This window comes from Chrysemys picta, chromosome 5 (genome assembly GCF_011386835.1).
Source record: "Chrysemys picta bellii isolate R12L10 chromosome 5, ASM1138683v2, whole genome shotgun sequence".
Taxonomy (NCBI): domain Eukaryota; kingdom Metazoa; phylum Chordata; order Testudines; family Emydidae; genus Chrysemys; species Chrysemys picta.
The window spans coordinates 38,089,142-38,109,882 of NC_088795.1; the positions used below are offsets into that span (position 1 = coordinate 38,089,142).

Below are 20,741 nucleotides of genomic sequence, written 5' to 3' on the forward strand. Positions count from 1 at the left end.
CTACTAACTGGTAGCTTTAAAGAAACTGTTGCTCTTGGGCAATTGTGTGTGTGTGTGTTTTGTATATATATAACACTCACACTAAAAATAAGAGACACAAGGTGCAAAATAATTGGCTTTCAGTATCGGGGGGAAAATAATCCTGTTGGATAATATTGAGCTACCATTGTTTAGAACAGATTTGACTGCCTGTGTATTATGCGTTGTGTGTATTTATAAAATATGCCCTATCTGGTTGGATGGTTTTTTTAAAGTAATTCTCAAAGGGCTGGGAAATTATGCTGTTTTATTTAGTCACATTTCAAATTGTCTTGGATCAATAAACAAAGAGAAACATGTTGACATGACAATTACCATTTGTCTATATTTTATATTACAAAAAGCAGAGGAACATTTTCATGGCTGGTAAAATGTTTGCTGTAGCTATTTATAAAATGTAGCTCCAGCACATTTCCCTGACATAGTGTATTGACTCGAGAACCAAAGATGGACTTTGAGGGTGAACTTTTCTATCTGGCAATTCTGGCCTATATTTGCTGAAATCCATGGCAACACAAAGAAGTCATATTTTAGAAAGTTAGCCCTAAAATCATCCACTCCTTTGGGTACCTGGTTATATGGATCATCCATCATTTTTACCTCTTTCCCATACAAACCTCACTTCTCCCCCATGTTTGTTACTTATTTAGTACTTTTATAATTTATACAGTAAAGTAAGTATACATGTCACTTTACTACAGGTAGAAGTTATCAAAGAATAGAATCCTTTCTCTGAAGAACTCACAATCTAAAAGATACACAGTGCAGGCCAGAAAAACAATTATATGCTGCTTGATAGAGCCTGAAAACTTCACAGGTTAGGTATTATTTACATTGGTACCATGCAATAACATTCTTCTTTTGCCAAAAGAAGAGCTGCCAACTCACAAAATAGATAAGCCATTTGCCATTCATATATAATTGATACTTGGAGGGAAATTGCTAAAATACTGAATTATAATTGTTGCCTGTCCTCTTGTCCACATTGTCTAATAACTGTTGTTTGCTTCTATAATTAAGGAGGAACAGATTTTGCTAGGCATCTTTAAGTACTTAACTTCGCACAGACTGGCCTTTGGTCCTTTGAGAAAATTAAATAAAACCTATGGGAACATTTATTCACACTTCACACAATATAACCAGTTGAATTATCTACTTTCTAATAATAAAGATGTTCTAATAATAAAGATGCCACTGACTAATATGAAATAATCTAGTTCATATTTTGACCATTAGCAGAATATGCTTTTTGCCTATTAATGAAGTCACTCACCTGCAAGATCTATATGAGGCATAGGGGTTAGTTTTGGATTTGAAATGATGAATGCTCATGTAATGAAGGGACCATTCAGAGATATCAATGACTTCAGGGCCAAATTCCCTATGATTATGTACAGGAAAGTAAGATACACATCTAGATCAGGGCCCCACTGTGCTAAGAGATATACAGACATACAGCAAGAGATAGTCCATGGCCTCAAAGAATTTACAATCTAAATAGATAAGATAGACAAAAGGTGAAAAAGGAAATTAAGACACAAAGAGCTAAAGTGATTTGGCCAAAGTCACACAGCAGGCCATTGTCAAAGCCAAGAACAGAACCTAGGACGTCTTACTCCCAGTCCTGTGCTTTATACACTAGAAAACAGTGTTTCTATGTGCTAAATTCAATACTAATATTCAGTACTAAATTATTTCAAGAGAATACTTTAACCATTTTAAGTTGAATAAGATGTGTGATGCAATCTGATCAATGACAGAGTAGCTGTGACTCCATACTATTGGTAATTTCTATATTGTAGGACTCTAAAGTAAGTAAAATTGTCTTGGGATCAAGCACTTTTCTGAAATGGTACCTCAACAAGTGAGCATATCCCTACCTATATGTCCTCTTTGGTCAGGACAGATGCATTCCAAAACAGGATTCATGCCTTCACAGTTTTCTATTGCTATAGGAATTGTCCCAGCAATGGAATGGTGAAACTGAAATTAACAACTTTAGAGTAGATGGGTTGCAAAAATCTAAGAGTTCTCACTATGGAGAAGCTATTTGCCACAAAGAGGCCAATACTCTTTATGTCTGATCACACAAACATTCTTTATGAATTATTCAAAAATCAATAAGAAACCAAGAATACAGACAATTTTTCTCTGTACCAGTTTTATGCAATTTTTGTAACACCTTTAGGTAGGGTAAATTCAATGTGTTGTATATCAGCATGCACACTGCCCTGTTATCCTTTAGACTGCTTTGCTTTTGTTGTTAAACTTCTATTAGAATTGAGGATGACAATATTTTCTTAAAAGGGATAAAATATAATTGATTCAGTTAAAGATATTGTGTGTAAAAAGTTTCATTGCATTATAGTGGCACTGGGGCACCACTATAATTAAGGTTGCACCATGTCATATGTTTAAAGGTCAACCATTCTAAGTCCTCTAAAATTGATATGTGTAGTTGGATTCCTTTGAAATGTGATGTGCCTCAAGAAGCTGTAGGGTAAGTTAATGATCTGAATTTGGAGTCATTTGAGGCATGGGTTACAGAGACATAAGCCCCCCCCTCCCCTCCCCTCCCCACTCCAAAAAATTAGCCATTTAAAAAAAGTTTCCAGGTGGTGGGTTTATTTGCCTTGAGCTGGAGATCAAACTATGGATCTAAATGGTCTCAATCTGTCGAGTTTTACCTCAGGTAGTGCATGGTACTCACTAAATATTTGGGGAACCCAAAATGAGAACATATATAAGAAAATGTACTTTTTTACACTGTGTGTGCATCAATATGGAAAAATCAGCTAGAGGGTTTCCATGACCACCATTTTATATGCTTTAAAATTCAAGTCTTGTAAGTACTCTCAAAACTGAGCAGTTAATTGGATTGCTTTGAAATTGGTGCGCATTAGTGATTCAAATTTCGGTCATTTTGCTGATGGGTTCCCAAATTATAGGCCCCCTAAAAAAACAACAACCTGGTTTTCTTTTGCTGCCTTGTACTGTTAAACTGAAAGGTACTAATGGCTGGCTGAATTACAGACCTCTTCACTGCTGTGAATTCTCCCTCGATTAACATATCTAAGGTTGAGTTGATCACAAACTTCCTCCCCCCCCCACACACCATCACCTAAGACAAAAGGAGTTTTGGACTAAGTGACTGGAGGCTGCTACAATTTGTAAGTCATGAGTGGCATTTTTATGTGTGTGTGTGTGTGTGTGTGTGTGAAATGTAATCAAAGTCTCTGGGGGAAAAGTAGACGTGAGACAATGGTACGTATTAGGAGTGGTAGAATAGGGAAAGAGCAGTTTGGGCTGCAGTGAGGGATGGGGATTAATGGGGATGGATGGCAAGAGAAGTTGGGGAGTCAGTTGTGGGAGGCATAGCACCCCACATCTCTTCCAGTTCACCAAACCCACACTCCAACCTTCTGGCACCCCCAGCTCTGCCAGTGCACCCTCTACTGTGACATAGTTGTCTTTCACTCCAGGCTGAAGAGTCTGGGTTATAGAAGGAGGGAAATAAAGGCAATAGAAATGTTTGTATACCAGGGAATAAAGACTTCAAGGGCTTGGCTACACTTGGGACTTCACAGCGCTGCCGCAGCTCTCTCGCAGTGTTGTATGTACTCCACGTCTCCGAGGGGAATAGCTTGCAGCGCTGCGACCGAGCGTGCTGATTACACTGGTGCTTTACAGTGCTGTACTCGCTGCGCTCAGGGGGGTGTTTTTTCACACCCCTGAGCACAGCAAGTTGCAGTGCTGTACAGCGCCAGTGTAGCCAAAGCCTTCAGTGAGACATGTTCCCTAGTTGCTGTGGGGAGGGGGACAGGTTGGAGGGGGAATGCTTTGAATGGGTAAGTGGCATGGCTTGCAGATGCTCCAAAGCAAGGCTGGTGGGGCACAGCTGGTGTGTGTTTGGTGGGAGGTTGACTCAGAATGCCAATTGTGGGACATGATATATACAACTGCCTAAATGACTACTGACCCCTAATGACAACAAAACTTTTTCCTGTTTTAAGAAAAAACAAATAAAACCTTAGGAAATTCAATGGCAAAAACTGAATTTAACCTAGTGTTAAGATTGCTTGATAGTATGTTGTTCTCTTGCAGAACAGTGAGTTGAACAACATTCGAACTAAAAGGACAAAAAAGAAAACAAATACAAATGGTTGCCTATGCTACATACCTTCTCTTTTCCTGGCTGTAATTATGTGATAAGGAGATCTGTGCTTGCACCCTCCGATGTGTATGAGCAATGGGAAAAGCTGCACATGTACTTTCTGGCTCTAGTATGCATACTTTCAATACAGAATTGTGTATGTTATATAATTAGTGGGGCAGGAGTTTTATTACAGAGGGCATTGTCAGTAACAAGCTGGGATATGAGAGCAGTCTAAGAATTTATTATCCTCATGCATTGTGGTCAGTGTCAGGTGTACTGAATGGTGGAGGCAATTAGCGCTGCTTGGTAGAGGTATGTTTGTGAGATCTGTGGATTACTTTGAGGTGTGTGACAGAGCTGTGACTGCTATATGAAGAGATCAATGTTTTCCACCCTCTCATGTGCTTGAGGAAGGGGAAGAGGTGCATGTGTACCTTGGGAATGTAGAATATATCATGTCTATGCAAAATTGGGTATGTTATATCCATAACAGGGCATAGGACTTTTATTACAAAGGCTATTGTCAGCAGTAAGAAGGAATATGAGAGGATTCTAATGCTTTAATGATGGTTAAGTAAAAGTGAGATGGTATTCGTTGAGTACATGTAAGGAAGTTGTAACAGGCTGTGAAGTATTTCTTAAGCTGTACACATGTGGTATCCTTTCTGGGGAGTTTGCCAAATGTGTTAGTGTACACCAGGATCTGAAACCTTCCAGATCTGATAATGCCAAAGGCCAGTGAGAGTATGTGGATACCGAAGCATTGCTCAAAGACCATAGAGAGGTGTTTGTAGTGCCAGCAACCTTTTTTTTTTGTTTGTTTGTTCATTAACGGTGTTAGCTGGAAACCTGTGGGTTAGAATGAGAGTTGTCAAAAGGAGGTGAAAAGCTTATACATTTCAGCAACTGTGGGATTGGTAGAGTAAAGGTATGTGTGTTAACATGGTGTATTGGGGGCATTGTTGAGAGAATGCAGAGTTCAGTTTGCATGGGCAACCTGAACTTTGCATTTCCTGGTTCTCACAGTGTGAGTTCTGCTCAACTCGACGTTCTACAAGGGGATGACATATCACCAAGCAACTTTAACTCTATGTTAAAATAGTTTTTTCCTTTGAATATATTATGTTTCAGTGGATTTTGTCATAATGGCAAGTCAAAATATGAAACAACATTGGCTAATTATTAGCTTCTCTATCACCCCACCAGACCACCTTGCTATGAGGTCCAATCTTGTATTCTTTGTGCACCTAAGATTCCAACTGCCTTTTTGTTTGGGTGCTCAGGGAGAACCAGATTGGACCCAAAGATATATACATGTTTGTGTGTGGAAAAGACCTTTGGAACACTTTATGCGATACAAAGAACTATGTCACATTCTTTTACAATGCAGGCAGGATTCCAGAGCTCCTAATTATGTGCTTTCATAATTTACTAGAGTCACAATGGAATAGTCTTATCTTAGTTTAAATGACAATGTAAGTTGATGCCACAGAAAAATCGTGAGGTGTTGGACAGTAGAAAAGGATCATTACTAGAACCTGGGAGATGAAGCATGAGTAGGGAAAGAGGATTTTGTCAATTTTTTGTAGTCCTGCGGAATGCTGGAGAAATTCACAGAAGTGGCTTTGTCAATGGCTATAGTTAAGATTTAAAGAAAAATAGTAGCTTTACCAACTGAATAAACTAATAGATCAATTTATAGGTAGACATGATAAAAAAAATAAAGTTGGTGGAAAGCGAGAAATATATTGATGAAAGGAAGTGTTATATTCTTCCTTAGTCTGTTGCGGATATTAAATTCAATATAAAATTAATTGTTCTTAAAAATAAAGACTTTATATTCAGTATCAGAAACAAACTGGACCAAAGGGAAAAGCTGATATTTGCTAACTTTCATTTCTTTAAAATAAATCTGGAGTTTTATACTGAACTTTGAAAGTCATCTAAGGATCAATGATTTTTCACTGTCTTTTATTGCATATTAGTGTATCTTATGGACTGGCATCACTAGCTGTTTTCACAAGTGATAAAAGCACTGGTATGTGTGACCTTGTAAACTGATTAGGTAAATCTTGACACTTTTGGACTTAGGCTTGGTAAATGGTGACTATTCTCTAGAAAGCTTCTATTACAAGTGGAGTTTCCTACTAAAAAGGAAACGATAAAGCCTTATAATACAGTATTATTGTCCTGATGGACTCTAATATCCTAAATATTTTCAACCTTGAGTCCAATTGGTCAAAACTTTCCTTCACCTTGACGTGGTCCTACTGTGCACTGTTTAATGTTTATAGAATCATAGAATATCAGGGTTGGAAGGGACCTCAGGGGGTCATCTAGTCCAACCCCCTGCTCAAAGCAGGACCAATCCCCAGACAGATTTTGCCCTGATCCCTGAATGGCCCCCTCGATAGAGACGACGCAGTCAATAGGCAATGACCAATATCATGAGTCCAAATATTGTTCCACATCTCCAAAAAGTCATGGTGATCAGGTTTTGGGGCACAGCCAAGTCCACTCATTCCATCATTGGCAGGAGAGATGAAGCTATGCAACAGAGGAGTACATGCTCCTCTTTCTTAAAGCCCATGCAACACATGATGGCCAGGGCTCCTGAGCTAACCTGCCTTGCATACCATAGATGACTAATGGAATCTTCATTTGGTTACTGCCCCTGCCTCCCCAGCCCAACTTCTGTGCATCTTACAGTAGGACAACAAGAATTAGACCCTTAGTACTGAAAAAATGCAACACTGTTGAACTTGCACACATTCCCAGTTGCCCAGATCCAGTCTCAACCCATAAGACCCTAACTCTCTTTGTTTCAGTCTTTCAGTTCTTTGACAGAAGACTATCTCCAGAAGCTACCTATCTTTGCTGAAGAAGCAAGAGAAAAGCAGCTTCAAACTCCCAGCCTCTTCTGACCTATGTCTTTCTACTGAGATGGAACTTTATTGAACCAGACTATGTCCGTATCAACTGTTTACACATATTCTCTATTTACAAACACTCCTACTAAGGAAAAAACATGAATACAGAATGGACACTGCTTTCCAGGAACTCAGCAAACTCTTGGAGGAAAGACGTTTATATTGCATATTTCCACAGCTTTAACATGCTAGAGGATAATGGAAATTCAGATAGCAGTAGCAGGGTTGGAAAACTCACCATTTAGATTTACTAGATCTCTTTTGAAAAATCAAACTGAATACACAAATAGTTACATGCTTTAAAAAAAAAGCTATATTAGGACAAAATTGGCATTATGATAATTATTTGCTTCTATTGAACCCTCTAGTATTAGCCATTACTAGAGACAGGACAGGGGCTAAAGGGACCAAATCATTTTATTTGTATGGTAAGTCATTTGTTTTCATCAGATTTTTCATATATTCACTGAAACTATTTGGTCCACCGTTGATAATATTATGTTAGATGATGAAGTAGTTAACATTCCAGCTGCAGGCACCTTCCTGAACTTTTTCTATCCTGTCAAAAAAAAGAGGTGATATCCTGGAAACATCACATTTTAAACTGTCACCTAGCAGTATTAGGAGATTTACATAAGCTATTACCTACTTTTAGCAGTGAGATATTTTTCTAATATTGTTGAGCCTGGGTGAGAATTCCTTCAGGAGATTTTTTTTTTTAAACTAAGTCAGCTTAATGTATAATTTCATTTATTTTTATTTGCATTTATATTGGTGAATACATGTGCCATCATCTTGGTTGTCAATTGATACAAGAACTTTTTGTGTTATTTTATCCGGTTATGACAGTTAACTTTTTAAAAGGTCTCATTTTCTGAATAACTCTTAAATACTGTTAATTGCATACAAATTTCTGTTTGCAGATTTAAATAATAACTATCTTAGTTCAATTTAAAACTTTTTCTTTTTAATCTAGCTGAAAATTTTCCATTTAGACATGATCCTTTAGCAAATGGCTTTGAGCAGATTAGTATCAAGAAGATGCAGTTCACAAAATGGAAAGTTAAAATAAGTTTGTGAGCTTTGTGGCAGTTAGTTCTAGACATAAACGTGATTTGGTGTGCTTGAACACAAAGTTGTTGTTTTGTATCTATTGTGGATTAGGTTGCATTATATGTAGATGAATATAAATATGGTTCTGTAATTTTACAACAAAAACAAAATGCCACATCTGCCTACATTGGTTGCCAGGAAAGAGGCATGTGTGGTTAAGACATTGGATGTAGGCTCAGGAGACCTAGGTTGAGATCCTAGTTCTACCACAGATTTTTTTGAGTGACTGTGGAAAAGTCACTTAGTTTCTTCATGCCTCAGTTCCTCCTCTCTAAAATGGGGACAATATTCTTTTCACATGACCTTTGTCTATTTGGACTGTAAGCTAATTGGAGCAAGGTCTATCACTTGTTATATGCACATATAGTGCTTAGCGCAATAGGACTCTGTGCACTACTGTAACATAATACTAACAGTCAGCATTTAGCCACAGTTTTGCATAGTAGATGAATAGTTTCGTATTCTAAGAGTTTGGCTATATGAACAATTAGACAAGGGCAAGCTTGGGTATGAATCTAGACCATATTAGCCTGACATGATTTAAAGGCATGACTATACAGATAGCACTGCAGTGGTGCAGCTGCGCCGATGCAGCTGTGCCGCTGCAGCGTATGTGGTGAAGACACTCTAGGCCGATGGGAGAGAGTTCTCCCATTGGCATAATAAAACCACCTCTGCGAACAGCAAAAGCTATGTGGGCAGGAGACGCTCTCCTACCAACATAGCACTGTGCACTCAAGAGCTTATGTTGACGTAATTTATGTCGCTCAGGGGCTTGGTTTATTCAGATAAGTTATGCTGACATAAGCTGTAATGTAGACATAGCCACAGTGTTCCTGTGCACCCATCCGATGTGCATTAACAGTTGATTAGATCTCTTTGAAACAGGACTAAATCAAAGTGCATTAGTGAAGGATACACATGAAGATTTAGTCTGCAGTTGACTAGATTCATACACCTGCTTGCAATGATCTAAATGTTTGTGCAGAGTACAGCTTTCCTTGTAGCAACCTCTGCCACAAAAGAAAAGGAGTAGAGCCTGTATGCCTGAGAGTCAGAGAGACAGAGTGGGAATGCTGTCTCTGTTACGGAACAGAGCTGAAGATGGAGCCAAAATGAAGCAAGGTGGGAGGTTGTGAATGGAAAAAACTGATTAGGGAAAGAACAGAGTGGGTAAAGGGATTGGTTGAAAGCCCAAAATAATTTGTTGACCAAGTGGTCAGTCCTAGAATAATGCATGCTCATTCTCCCGATAATTAGCTAGAACTACTTACCAATCACAAATAAAAGGACATCAGCTGTGCAGTCAATGCTGGATTCTGCATACACGCAACAAAACTATTACAGACAATATAGATGCCATAAAAATCCACTGCATCCAACTTTCCCAGCACTAACTACAGATACTGAAAATAAGATGACCCAGAAGCCCAGCGATGTGTAGACACTCTGCACCTGATATGTAGTCACTGACTTGCTCAATTTGTATTTGGTATTTTTAAAAAGTTACAGGTTTCTCTGTGGTTTTGGCAGTTGAAAAATTCTAGGAACAAAAGGGTGGCAAGGCTGGGCTTATAAAGGGGAAATTCAAAATAATGTACATTACTACAGACAACCTGAATCTAATGATGTTGTTTTGCATATTAATTTCTCTTAACATTGCCTCAAGAATATGCTTGCCTCTTTTTGTGGTCTATATCCACAACAATGTTTATCTTGCCTCTGCATCATTTTCAGTGCCATCTGCATTTCAGCATCCCAAGGAAATACTCACTAGCTGACAGGATTTGAGACAAAGGGAAAAGGTGAAGCTCTGGGATTAAATAAATTCTGTTTGTTTTTGTCAGATAAGGATGTACAACAGGGCAGAAATGAAAGTCTTGTGACTAAAGGAGAGGGGAGGAAACAAATCTTGCTTTGTTCTGTCTTTGGTGGCTCTGTTGCAGTCTTTGTTTGTGATTTGAAAAGTCACTTACTTCTAGGTCTTGGTGCTTCTATCTGAAAATTGGAGATAATAATGCTTGTGATCTTTTCAGTTTGCAAAGTTTAATTCATTACTGTAGGTAAAGCACTGTGAGCTCTTCACATAGAAATCTTTATGGAAGTGCAAAGTATGAGTATCAAATCAAACCAAACCAATTATAACAAACTTTACCATCCATTTCCTGCATCCAGTTGTGATATGTGACGTCACATTCATATTTACATAGGCAAGATATACATACATCTTTGATTTACTTAATTGGGAAATTGAGCTCTATTTGTCCTGCTTTTACTGAATATCTGAAAGTTTGAACACCAGTATAATTCTGCACTCATGTGTGGGGAATGGAGCATGGGCACACAAGGGCAAGAATAGTGCCCACTGCCTACAATCTGGGGAGGAGAGAGAACATGAATATGAATTTACTGGGTTATTTACCAAGGAAACAGAATAAGGTTTTACACTTTTCCCCTCCCCATGCAACAGTAATATTGCCTAGATTAGACAACGGCAAACCCTGGTAGATTTGTGTTAATACATTTTGACTGATATGGACAATTTATTTTCTTTAGTTATTACTTTCTAACTCTCGCAGAGCATTCTGTCAGTGGTGTAAATTCCTTAGAGGGTGAGAATACTGCCATGAAAACAGCCACTTGACAGGTAAGTGGTGCAGCATCTGAGGCTAAAACATATTCTACTGCTGATCCCAGCTGCCATGCAAATCATTCACACATACATGTAATATAGCTTTGCTGCTATTGAGAGCTTCCTTAACTTTTCACCATGCCCTGGTGAGATAGAGCAGGATTGAAAATTATGCAACATCTCAGAAAATGTCGTTCATCCATCAACCAATTGTTAAATGGTATAAATATTAACAGTCCTTTCTGATATGCAAAATATTTGAGTTCCCTTATCAAAAGTGATATTTTACAGTTACAAACACTGCAACTCTGTGGTGATTTTTAAAGATTAATTAACTGACTTGAAAATATAATTTTGCAAAGCACTTACATGAGGAGGGAAATTATTATCCCCATTTTATAGATGGCATACTGAAGTACAGGTCACAAAGCAAATCAGTGTTAGAGCTGAGAATAGAACTCAGTCATTTTGATTTGACTCAAACCCTTACTCTGAACCATAGATCCTGCTCCCTACCTAGAATTTGTACATACAGATCCCTGGAAACAGCAGAATATGTATACAGTACAAGAGGATGCAATGCATCTATATATTTAAACCTTCAAGTAATAATGTAAAATATTACTATGGGTTTCATATGCAGTGACTGAATTGGCTAGTGTTCATTAAGCTTGGCTTTAATTCAGAGTAGGAATTCTGTTACAATAAAGAACATTTATTATTAAATCATTGTTTCTCCCAGAACAACTGTCCTATTGGGCCTAATCAAAAGCCTATTGAAGTTAGTGGGAATCCTTCTATTGACTTCAGCGTAGGTTTACTGTAAATGGAATCTGCATACCAAAAGGCACTGTAGTGATTCAACTTATGTTCTAATTTATTATAAATGAGTTTCACAATATACGCGATCACAAAAAGTAGGCATCACTGTATTTCATTTAAAATGTTAACACCAAGCTGTTCTCAAAAGTCCTGATGAAGCAATTGTCCAAGATATGCAATTGCTGCATTAACAAAGCCTTCTCAAATAGAATGTTTTCCTCTAAGACCCTTAAAAAAAAAAGGGGGGGGGGCAAAAAACCCCACTCAAACTCTACTGTCCCATCCCCAATCAACTTCCTCAGGAAATGGTTACACCTTTATGCAAAAGCTTCCAAAGTATAATTTTACTGATGTTTTGCAGTAAGGGTGTAATTCAGTGGATGGATGAGTGACACACGAGAAAACAGCACAAAAATATGAGAAGGACTCCATGTAAACATAATAATCAATAATGAAAAATAAGTGTGGAGACTTCTGCTTGGCTTATTTATTCTTGTTAATTAATTCAACTGCTAATTTGGATTGAGAATCTGAAGTAAAAAAAGAGTAATGATCATTGTAAAGGGATTAGCTTTTGGTTCTTGTGAGAGATATGAAAAAATGTATTAGAGGTAGGGAATGCCATTCCCAGACAAGGCAAGATGTTAAGAATGAGAAAGGAGAGGAGGATGCAAGATTACTCAGAGTTCATGGCTGCCAGCGCTGTGTTAGATATCAAGGAGGTTGTCATGTCAGGAAGATAAATTTCTCCCACAGAGAGGATTTCACACGAAGCTTTTGAAAAGAAGTGTTCTCATAAGTAAATTGTACAGCTATTATAGAATTCAGTGCTAAGAGGTCAGTACAACCCATGTCCAACCACTAGAAGGAAATACAACTATAATGACACCAGCCTTTCATTTTCTTTAGGTCCTTATTTATGGGTATCCTTCGGAGCCCCTGCCATTCAATGAAAATGATTATAGAGAGAAGATATTGCCTTTGTAGTTAAGGCTGCAACCAAATTCTGTGATAAGCCCTACTTTTAGCCCACCTTATAACTTTTGCTATTAAATATAGTTTGACCTGAACATTGGCAGGTTTAATCCAATTACTGAGGAGAATTTTCCTGAGAGGTTTAAAGAAAATGGGGCAAAAATGTTTGAGTTACAGGTCATGAAAATTACTTTGATTTTTAAATGTGAGCTGTGTTTAACATTTGTTTATGTCCCTCTCACTCTCAAACAGTATCACACAACCCCTTCAAACGTTCTATACAGTTACATTCCCAAAGAATTGTGCATGACTTAATTTGAAGAAACAGGTTGTAATTACACAGACTTATATATGCTTGTTCTATTGAATTTTAATTATTGTATAGAAGTGTATGTGTATAGAAGAATTTTAATTTTAATTATTGTATAGAAGATGTTACGAGTGTAAAATAGTATTTCATTGAAAGATGACAGGGCCAGAAAGAGTTAATTAACTCAGACTGACCTGACCCATGGGTGAACTGTAGAAACTGGTTAGGAAGATGTGTAAATGAATAGAGCTTTGAAATGCAAGTCTACATTGTTAGAGGTAAAAGGGTAGATGCTTGCTCAGGGCTTGTGATGTAAGCAAACAAGTCTTGTCTATTGCTATAGTTTTAAATTCAAAGATCAAAAAAGGAATATTAACATTTATGATGATATTTGAGTGAAATAGTATTATTGTCTCTGTCTCTTTGAAGGTTGTGGTAACCTGTATCTGAACAGTTTAACGGATAAATTATCCTGTGCTAATTGCCAGGATGTTTGGAAGAAGGAGAGTTAGGCCTATTGTTTTCTCAGGCCGAAAGGCGGCTGGAAATGTATAAAAATCCTGGGAAATAATCCTTCTTCATCTCAGATCTGCTTTGGGTTTCAAGAGGGGGAAACCTTAAGCCACAAGAATTGAGATCCCCAGTCATTGACTGGAGCCACCCTGAATATGGACATTGGACTATAACCTATGGACTATTTCTAAAAGGACTTTTGGCAACTACAAGCTCACTTCTGCTATGCATCTGAACCTCAAGAATTGAATTCAAGTCTGTATGTATATTGATCTTTTAACCAACACTCTCTCTCTCTTTTCTTTTTTAATAAATTTTAGTTTAGTTAATAAGAATTGGCTATAAGCGTGTATTTTGGGTAAGATCTAAGTTATAATTAGACCTGGGTATGTGGCTGATCCTTTGGGATTGGAAGAACCTTTTCTTTTATATGATGAAGTAAGATTTTCAGTAATCATCATCATATCTGACAGGTGTGTCTGGACGAAAGCCTGAGGCTGGGTTCTTTAAGGGAAACTGCATTGTTGGACTTCTGAGTAACCAGTGAGGTACTATAGAAGCTGTTTTGTGCTGGCTTAGTAAACCTAAGTATTGGAATATCCACCAGCTTTTGGGGTTTGTCTGCCCTATTTTGTTTGCAGTTCACTCTGATTGAGTTACCTCAGCTGGCTCCCACGGGCAGCACCGTCACAATGTGACAGAGTAATTTGTCCATTGTTGGTTACTTCTGGTTTAAAAGGATATAAGGATCCTTCTATGGAGTGGGTGCACTTAAAAGCACATTGTTATATTCCTTTCCAGGAGATTCAGTAAACATCATAGCTGCATGGGGTTAGGGGTGTAGTTACAACTTTGGGATCATTTTTTGAACTGGTCCCAAAACTCAAAATTTTGGAAGTACAGTTTGGATAAAAACCCAAAAGTTTGGATGTTTGCTAAAACATATCAAGTGTCTTAAATCCATGGGTCTGCAAGGGGGCTTGGAAGTTTCCAAAAATATCGTTTCCTGGTTTTTGGTTTTGCTTTGGGTTCCAGGTGGAACCCAGCAATTTATAATCATATAGAAATAGAAAATGAAAGGAAAAGCCCATCTCAACTTCAAAGTTTTAGTTTGATTTTAACTTTTGAGTAATGTTCAAATCTGGTTCTCGTACCTGAATTGATTTGCCCATTGCCAATCACGATGGCAAAAGACATGGATTCTATAATTCATAAATGAATCAGGTCAGAAAAGAAAGCTGATAAAAGAAACATTCTCAGTCTGTTTTACAAAAAAAAAAAAAGAATATAATTCTGTACAAATATCCAGTCAAACAAGAAAGTTGAGAAAAAAAACAAAAACAACCCCCCACCCCCCAAACAAACTACAGAAAGCACAGGAGGCAATTACATGAAGTTTGCAATGTGGTATGGAGGTCATTAGGGAAAAAACAACACACTAACAAGCAAGGGAAGCTTTTTCTTCCCGTTCTATTTTAAATTATAAGTTTCCTTGACTCCTTGGGAGTTTTTATTTGCACCACAACCTCAGAAAAGGGAAGGGGAGCATACTGGTCTCTGCAAAAGGTAGAGCCTCTGAGAGTTTCTGTTCTCTAAGCAGCAGGCTAAATGACAATGTCATTCTGCTCTTTTGAGTGACTTTGGTTGCTTGGAGATGCAATGCTTTGTCAAGAGCCACATAATGTCTTTTCCAAAGAAAAGACGTATAGATTTTGTTTTTCTCTCTTTGTTATGCTGACTAACCAAGAATTGTTCTGGATGGACTCTAAAGAGCTTTCAACATTACTTTACAATAAAATTATACTGAACTCCATCCAGTGCTTGAGGGACAGCTCTTAAAAAGTTAACAGTACAAACAGGCTAAATCAAACATCATTATGTATCAACACCACCAAGAGACAGACTAGCTATTTAAAAGGCACATTTTCAAATCTTGCATAGGTTTTTAAAGAAGCCATGTGAAATCCTGCAATTTAATTTCTCATCCCCTTCATCATGGCTTCACAGAAAACTTCAAATTCTATGCAAGCCTTTAAGTAAATTCCTCATTTCACCCCATGTCCAACCTCCTGCCCCTGACTCCACCCCATATATCTGTACTGTATATCAGGAAGCAGATTTCCTATTTCTAATAGTCTTCCTTAAGCTACAAGGTGGAGGAACAGGCTAACTGACTGTCCCTGAAGGCATTACATAACCAATCTGCTGCTTGTAGGCCACCACATACTCAAAAGACTATTTAAGAAAAGGAGTTGCTCCTTAATGAGGGATAAAATAATGGCAAAACTAAGTCTAAGTTCCTTTTTTAGATCTGCATTTCCAATGCCAGGCTTGGTTCACATTATAGGTAAAGCCTCCTATTTCCCCCCCCAGCACTTCCCAATGAAGTGTTTGAAGACTCTATACCCTGGTGACCATACACCCTCCCATGTGCCTCCTCATAGCATGGAACAGGGCAGTAAAAGCTCTATTTCTGTTTCCCTCCTGGTCTTGCACTGACTCACCCAGCCTCCAACACCTTCAGAGGTGAGGTGACATAGCTTTTCCACTTCCAGGGTAACCAATACCCAATATAAGCATGAAGAAATGCAAACCCTCCCCTTCCCTCAGGAAGACCCTGATAGGCAGCCCTCTTCCTTGGCTCCTGGACCCAGCCAATCTTCTTCCCCTACAGTAAGAGCTGAAGTTCTCCCTCTCCCTCTCCCTTTTAGCTCCTCCGGCATAGTCTACACCAACTTCAGGTGTCATGGGGCAGGGTTGATTGCCACCCCCTCATAGGCACAGCCCATTGACTCTTTCCTGACTCAGGAGGGCTTCCAGCCTATCAAACCTTCTTATAACTTTTACTCACTAGTGCAAAGTCCTTGTTGAGAATCATCTGCTCCACCAGTGATGACTCATTATGGAACAGATGAGGCTGCATGTGACTCCACATATGGGGAAACCACCAGAACTCATCCACAGACCCCAACAACAGGTCATCACCTTCATCCTCCTCTTCGGTTCCTGCAAAATAAGAAAGAAAAAATAATAAGTGTACAGTGAAAGCTGCAAGTAACTGCATTTTTAAACCAGACAGATGACTGTCTCACCAACTGTAATGCCATAAATTTGGTGCGATTACACTGCTGTGTTAAGGAAAGGATGATATGAAGAGTTATGTTTGGTATTTCCCTCCCTACTTATATTATGTTAATTTATAACAATGACAACTAACTTTCAAGAGCAGGCTCAAAAGGAGAACCAAGGTCCAGGAGTAACCAAAAGTCCATGTTGTTTACTGTTGGAAAGTGGGCAGTCATGATCTCTCTGATTTGGTCTTCAAAAGGCTTTGAACTGCTACCAGGAGGAGAGAGGACCAGAGCTGAACTACTTTTTCTCATGAGCTGTGGCTGACTCTTGGAATAGTACTAATGTGATCCTTAGGTGAAAGAGCATATTTATCTGGGCTGGTGTATATGCAGAGGCAGCAGTAGAAACCAGACATTTACATTTTATGAAAACTCAGAACAAAACCAAAAGAAACTCCCACTAAGAGCCTCATCAAATTGAAGTCTGATATATTTTGATGAAATCAGAATCAAAAGAAATATGAAACAGTTTTATAAAGTAACTAGGCAGTAAAGTAAAGCTATAATAGGGATTTGAAAAATCTACTCAACTTGCAAGTGCAGGGTGGAGTTTTCCTTGGTATGCCATCTTTTTTGCGGAATTTAAGCTTTCATTTTAAATGAAAGTTAATAGCTCATGCTAGTGAAGACATGTGCCACAATACAGGCCGAAGAAAGAACATATGTTTACCAGAGTGGGTGCAAATTTTTGTCTGAAACCTTTTTCTCTGAAAAATTCAGATTCAGGTCAACTGAAATTGTCAGTTTTTGCAAATTGCTTCAGGAGAAAAAATAAAATAAAATGGAAATGTCAAAATAATTCATATTGATGTTTTTAAAATTAAATATTCTGATTTTGGGCGAGAATCACAAGGGCACTTGGTGCCATTCGGAAGGCAAAGTAGGAGAAGGTGCTGACTCTTCCCCCTCCATGATAGCCCAATAGTTAGGATACTTAGCTGGATGTGGGAGACTTAGGTTTGAGTCCTTGCTCTGGAGCAGAGACTTGTAGCCAGGTTGTCCCCTCCTAGGTGGGTGCTCAAACCACCAGGCTATAGAGTCATTCTTTTTCTTTTTGAGGCCCAATTAATATTTAATTATTAAAAAGAGTGGAACTGCTTCAACAGAAGTGATTAAGAGAGTCCTACACAAGAATAACCATCGGGCTATAGAGTAAGGCACTTACCTAGAATAAGTCCCTTATTGGGCATACGGGGGCACCAGCACCAACACAAGCACCATTCACAAAACAGTGGTGAAGTCCCCTAGTGATTCTAGCCCTTCATTTTCAAATGTCCTTGACTTTAATAAACAACATTTTAAAAAGTTTTGTTTTGCTTGACCTGAAACAAATGCTGTTTTCTTCTATTTTTCAGAACTGCTGATGAACTGAAAAGTCAATTATTTGAACAACTCAAGTGGTTACAACAAAGAAAATCTTCAAAATTACAAATGACATAGGGCTACTTTCTAGAGTCTGCAGACACATAGCCCAGTGCTTTTTAAAATATGGATGGCTACATTAAGTCTCACTAACTTCATCCTCAAATTAACTATTAAAACTTCAGTCAGTTTGCTGGCAGCATTCTTTCTAGTTCCTTCACCATTTAATTTTAACAGCTTTTATTTAGCTTAAGACATATCTTTACTTTTCACAAACAGATTGATTATAGCACACACAGATTGCTTTTTTTTTTTAGAAGTCTTTCAACACTTTGCAAAACTAATTACAAAGAAAGTGGTTTGTGGTCATCCTTATTTGCTTTCACAGCAGGTATTAGAAAGATAAGTGTTCAATGTATTATTTACATTTGTATTTAATCTCTGCAACGTTTTGAAGAATATTTCTGTACAATGAGTGTATCACTATCCCTTTCTTTTGGTGCCCTACTAATCTATGTATATACTATTATTCGTAGCACAATACAGGTTGAAGAATACATACCAAATACCCTATATGACACTTAGTTATGTTAGTGAGAGTTTCTCTTAAGATAAAAGAATGAAGAGTACTTGTGGCACCTTAGAGACTAACAAATTTATTTGGGCATAAGCTTTCGTGGGCTAAAACCCACTTCATTGGATCCATGCAGTGGAAAATACAGTAGGTAGATGTATATACACAGAGAACATGAAAACATGGGTGTTGCCATACCAACTGTAACATGACTAATCAATTAAGGTGGGCTATTTTCAGCAGAAGAAAAAAAACTTTTGTAGTGATAATCAGGATGGCCCATTTCAAACAGCTGACATGAAGGTGTGAGTAACAGTAGGGGGAAAACTAGCATGGGGAAATAGTTTTTACTGTTAATAGCCCACCTTAATTGATTAGTCACGTTAGAGTTGGTATGGCAACACCCATTTTTTCATGTTCTCTGTGTATATACATTTTCCTACTGTATTTTCCACTGCATGGATCCAATGAAGTGGGTTTTAGCCCACGAAAGCTTATGCCCAAATACATTTGTTAGTCTCTAAGGTGCCACAAATACTCCTCGTTCTTTTTGCTGTTACAGATTAACACGGATACCACTCTGAAACCTATATCTTGAGATAAACTGCATTCTAATTCTTTTTAAGAAAACAATTGCTTGTCCAAAAGAAAGGTTAGTGGCTGTTAATTCGGTATGCACTCTCTGGCTAATAAACATGTTTTTGTTCATGTTTTGTATATGCACACACATATATATACAGGTGGGAGACATTGTCATAGAGGCAGAAGAGGATGGTGATATTAGCAACATATTTTTGAAAGGGTCTAGTGGGGAGAGAAATGAGAGTCTAGGAGACCATGAGAAAAACACTTTAATAGTCCAAGTGGAGAAGACTCATGTTTGGTTCAGAGTTTCAGAAGTAGGGATAGAGAGGAGAAAGATAGATAATAGAGATGTCACATAGGACTAGGGTAATTTTAACTCAGGCATTTAACATACTATAGGTAAGAATGAAGTAAAGTTAGAACACAGGAAGCAGTAATATGTGAATATTTAAAATAATTAGAATAAGATTACAAAATTGTTTCCTTTACAAAACTCATTTTTTGGACTCAGATTTTCCTGGGGTAGTTTCCTCCTGATGACTAATTTTTTTAATAAAGTTTGAATACAATATGTCAACCATTTTTTTCACTGTGATGAAGATTTAGAAAGATAACACAATACTTCCTTTTTTTTTGAAACCCAAACACCCTTAAAGCACAGCTGCAAGAAAACAACAAAAATGGTTGAGATTTGAAACTTGACACGGAGACCTATTACTTTTGTAAACAGAAAATTTTAATTTAGTAAAATAAAAGAAAGTTATTGAAAGTTTTCCACCCAAACTCTTTTTTTAAATGGAAAATTGTTGTTGTTTTTTTAAATGTGAAAAGTCACAATTTTCTGTAACAAAAATTCCTTATTTTCCAACAGCTGTCATAATGAACATTTGAAAATTATGAAGAGAAGAGGTGCAGTAGTTTTTCATTAAATCGGTAGACATGCATTTTCAGAGAGAATCAGTGTGCATCTGTACACAGCTAGGTAAGTGCACACTTTTTCCAAACTGGTTTACTGACATTAAATGCTCCTAATTTTAACGCTACTTTAAGATTTTCTTCAAACATCTCTTGTTTTAGAAGTCTCTTTCAATCTTAAAACTGAAGCCATGTTTGAAGAAGAGTCAGTAGTTTTAAAGTTATGAGCAATTATTTGGCAGATCCTGGGAACACTAACTCACATACCCAAATAACGGTATATACATGCACAGGAAATGCATACTTAGTCTGTATTGCTAATAGACACTAGTCAACTCTTCCTGGTGCCTTTTAGTCTACAAGTGCACAGTTTACTACTAAAAGTAAACTGTGCACTTGTAGACTAAAAGGCACCAGCAAAGGACATCAATTTTCCTATATTACTCAATTGCCTGTTAATAGAAATGGGTGTCAGCATGAAGAATATAAGCAATTAATGTATAAGGTTAGTATATAGCTATCCTAATTATATGTGGGCACCCAAATGAAGAGGTACAGGTGCAGTTCAGGTCAGTGATCTCTTGATTAATACATATAATTATTTAATTTGCTAACAGATTCACATGATTATTTCCTTCTTGTAGTTTTCAACTGATCGGAGTTTTGGAAGGGAGTACAAAATTG

General features: G+C 37.7%; 1 protein-coding gene across 6 annotated transcripts in view; it reads right to left on the reverse strand.

Moving 5' to 3' along the window:
- Positions 1-20,741, reverse strand: part of LOC101951048 (N-deacetylase and N-sulfotransferase 4) — a 265,282-nt gene that overhangs the window by 93,446 nt on the left and 151,095 nt on the right. For all 6 annotated transcript variants that reach the window (XR_010601308.1, XR_010601307.1, XM_065596280.1 and 3 more), the window contains one exon: positions 16,342-16,496. Coding sequence is in view for 4 of the 6 variants with exons in the window: in XM_065596280.1 (XP_065452352.1) it covers positions 16,342-16,496 (155 nt within the window). In the remaining 2 variants the exon portion in view is untranslated. The remainder of the gene's footprint in view (positions 1-16,341; positions 16,497-20,741) is intronic.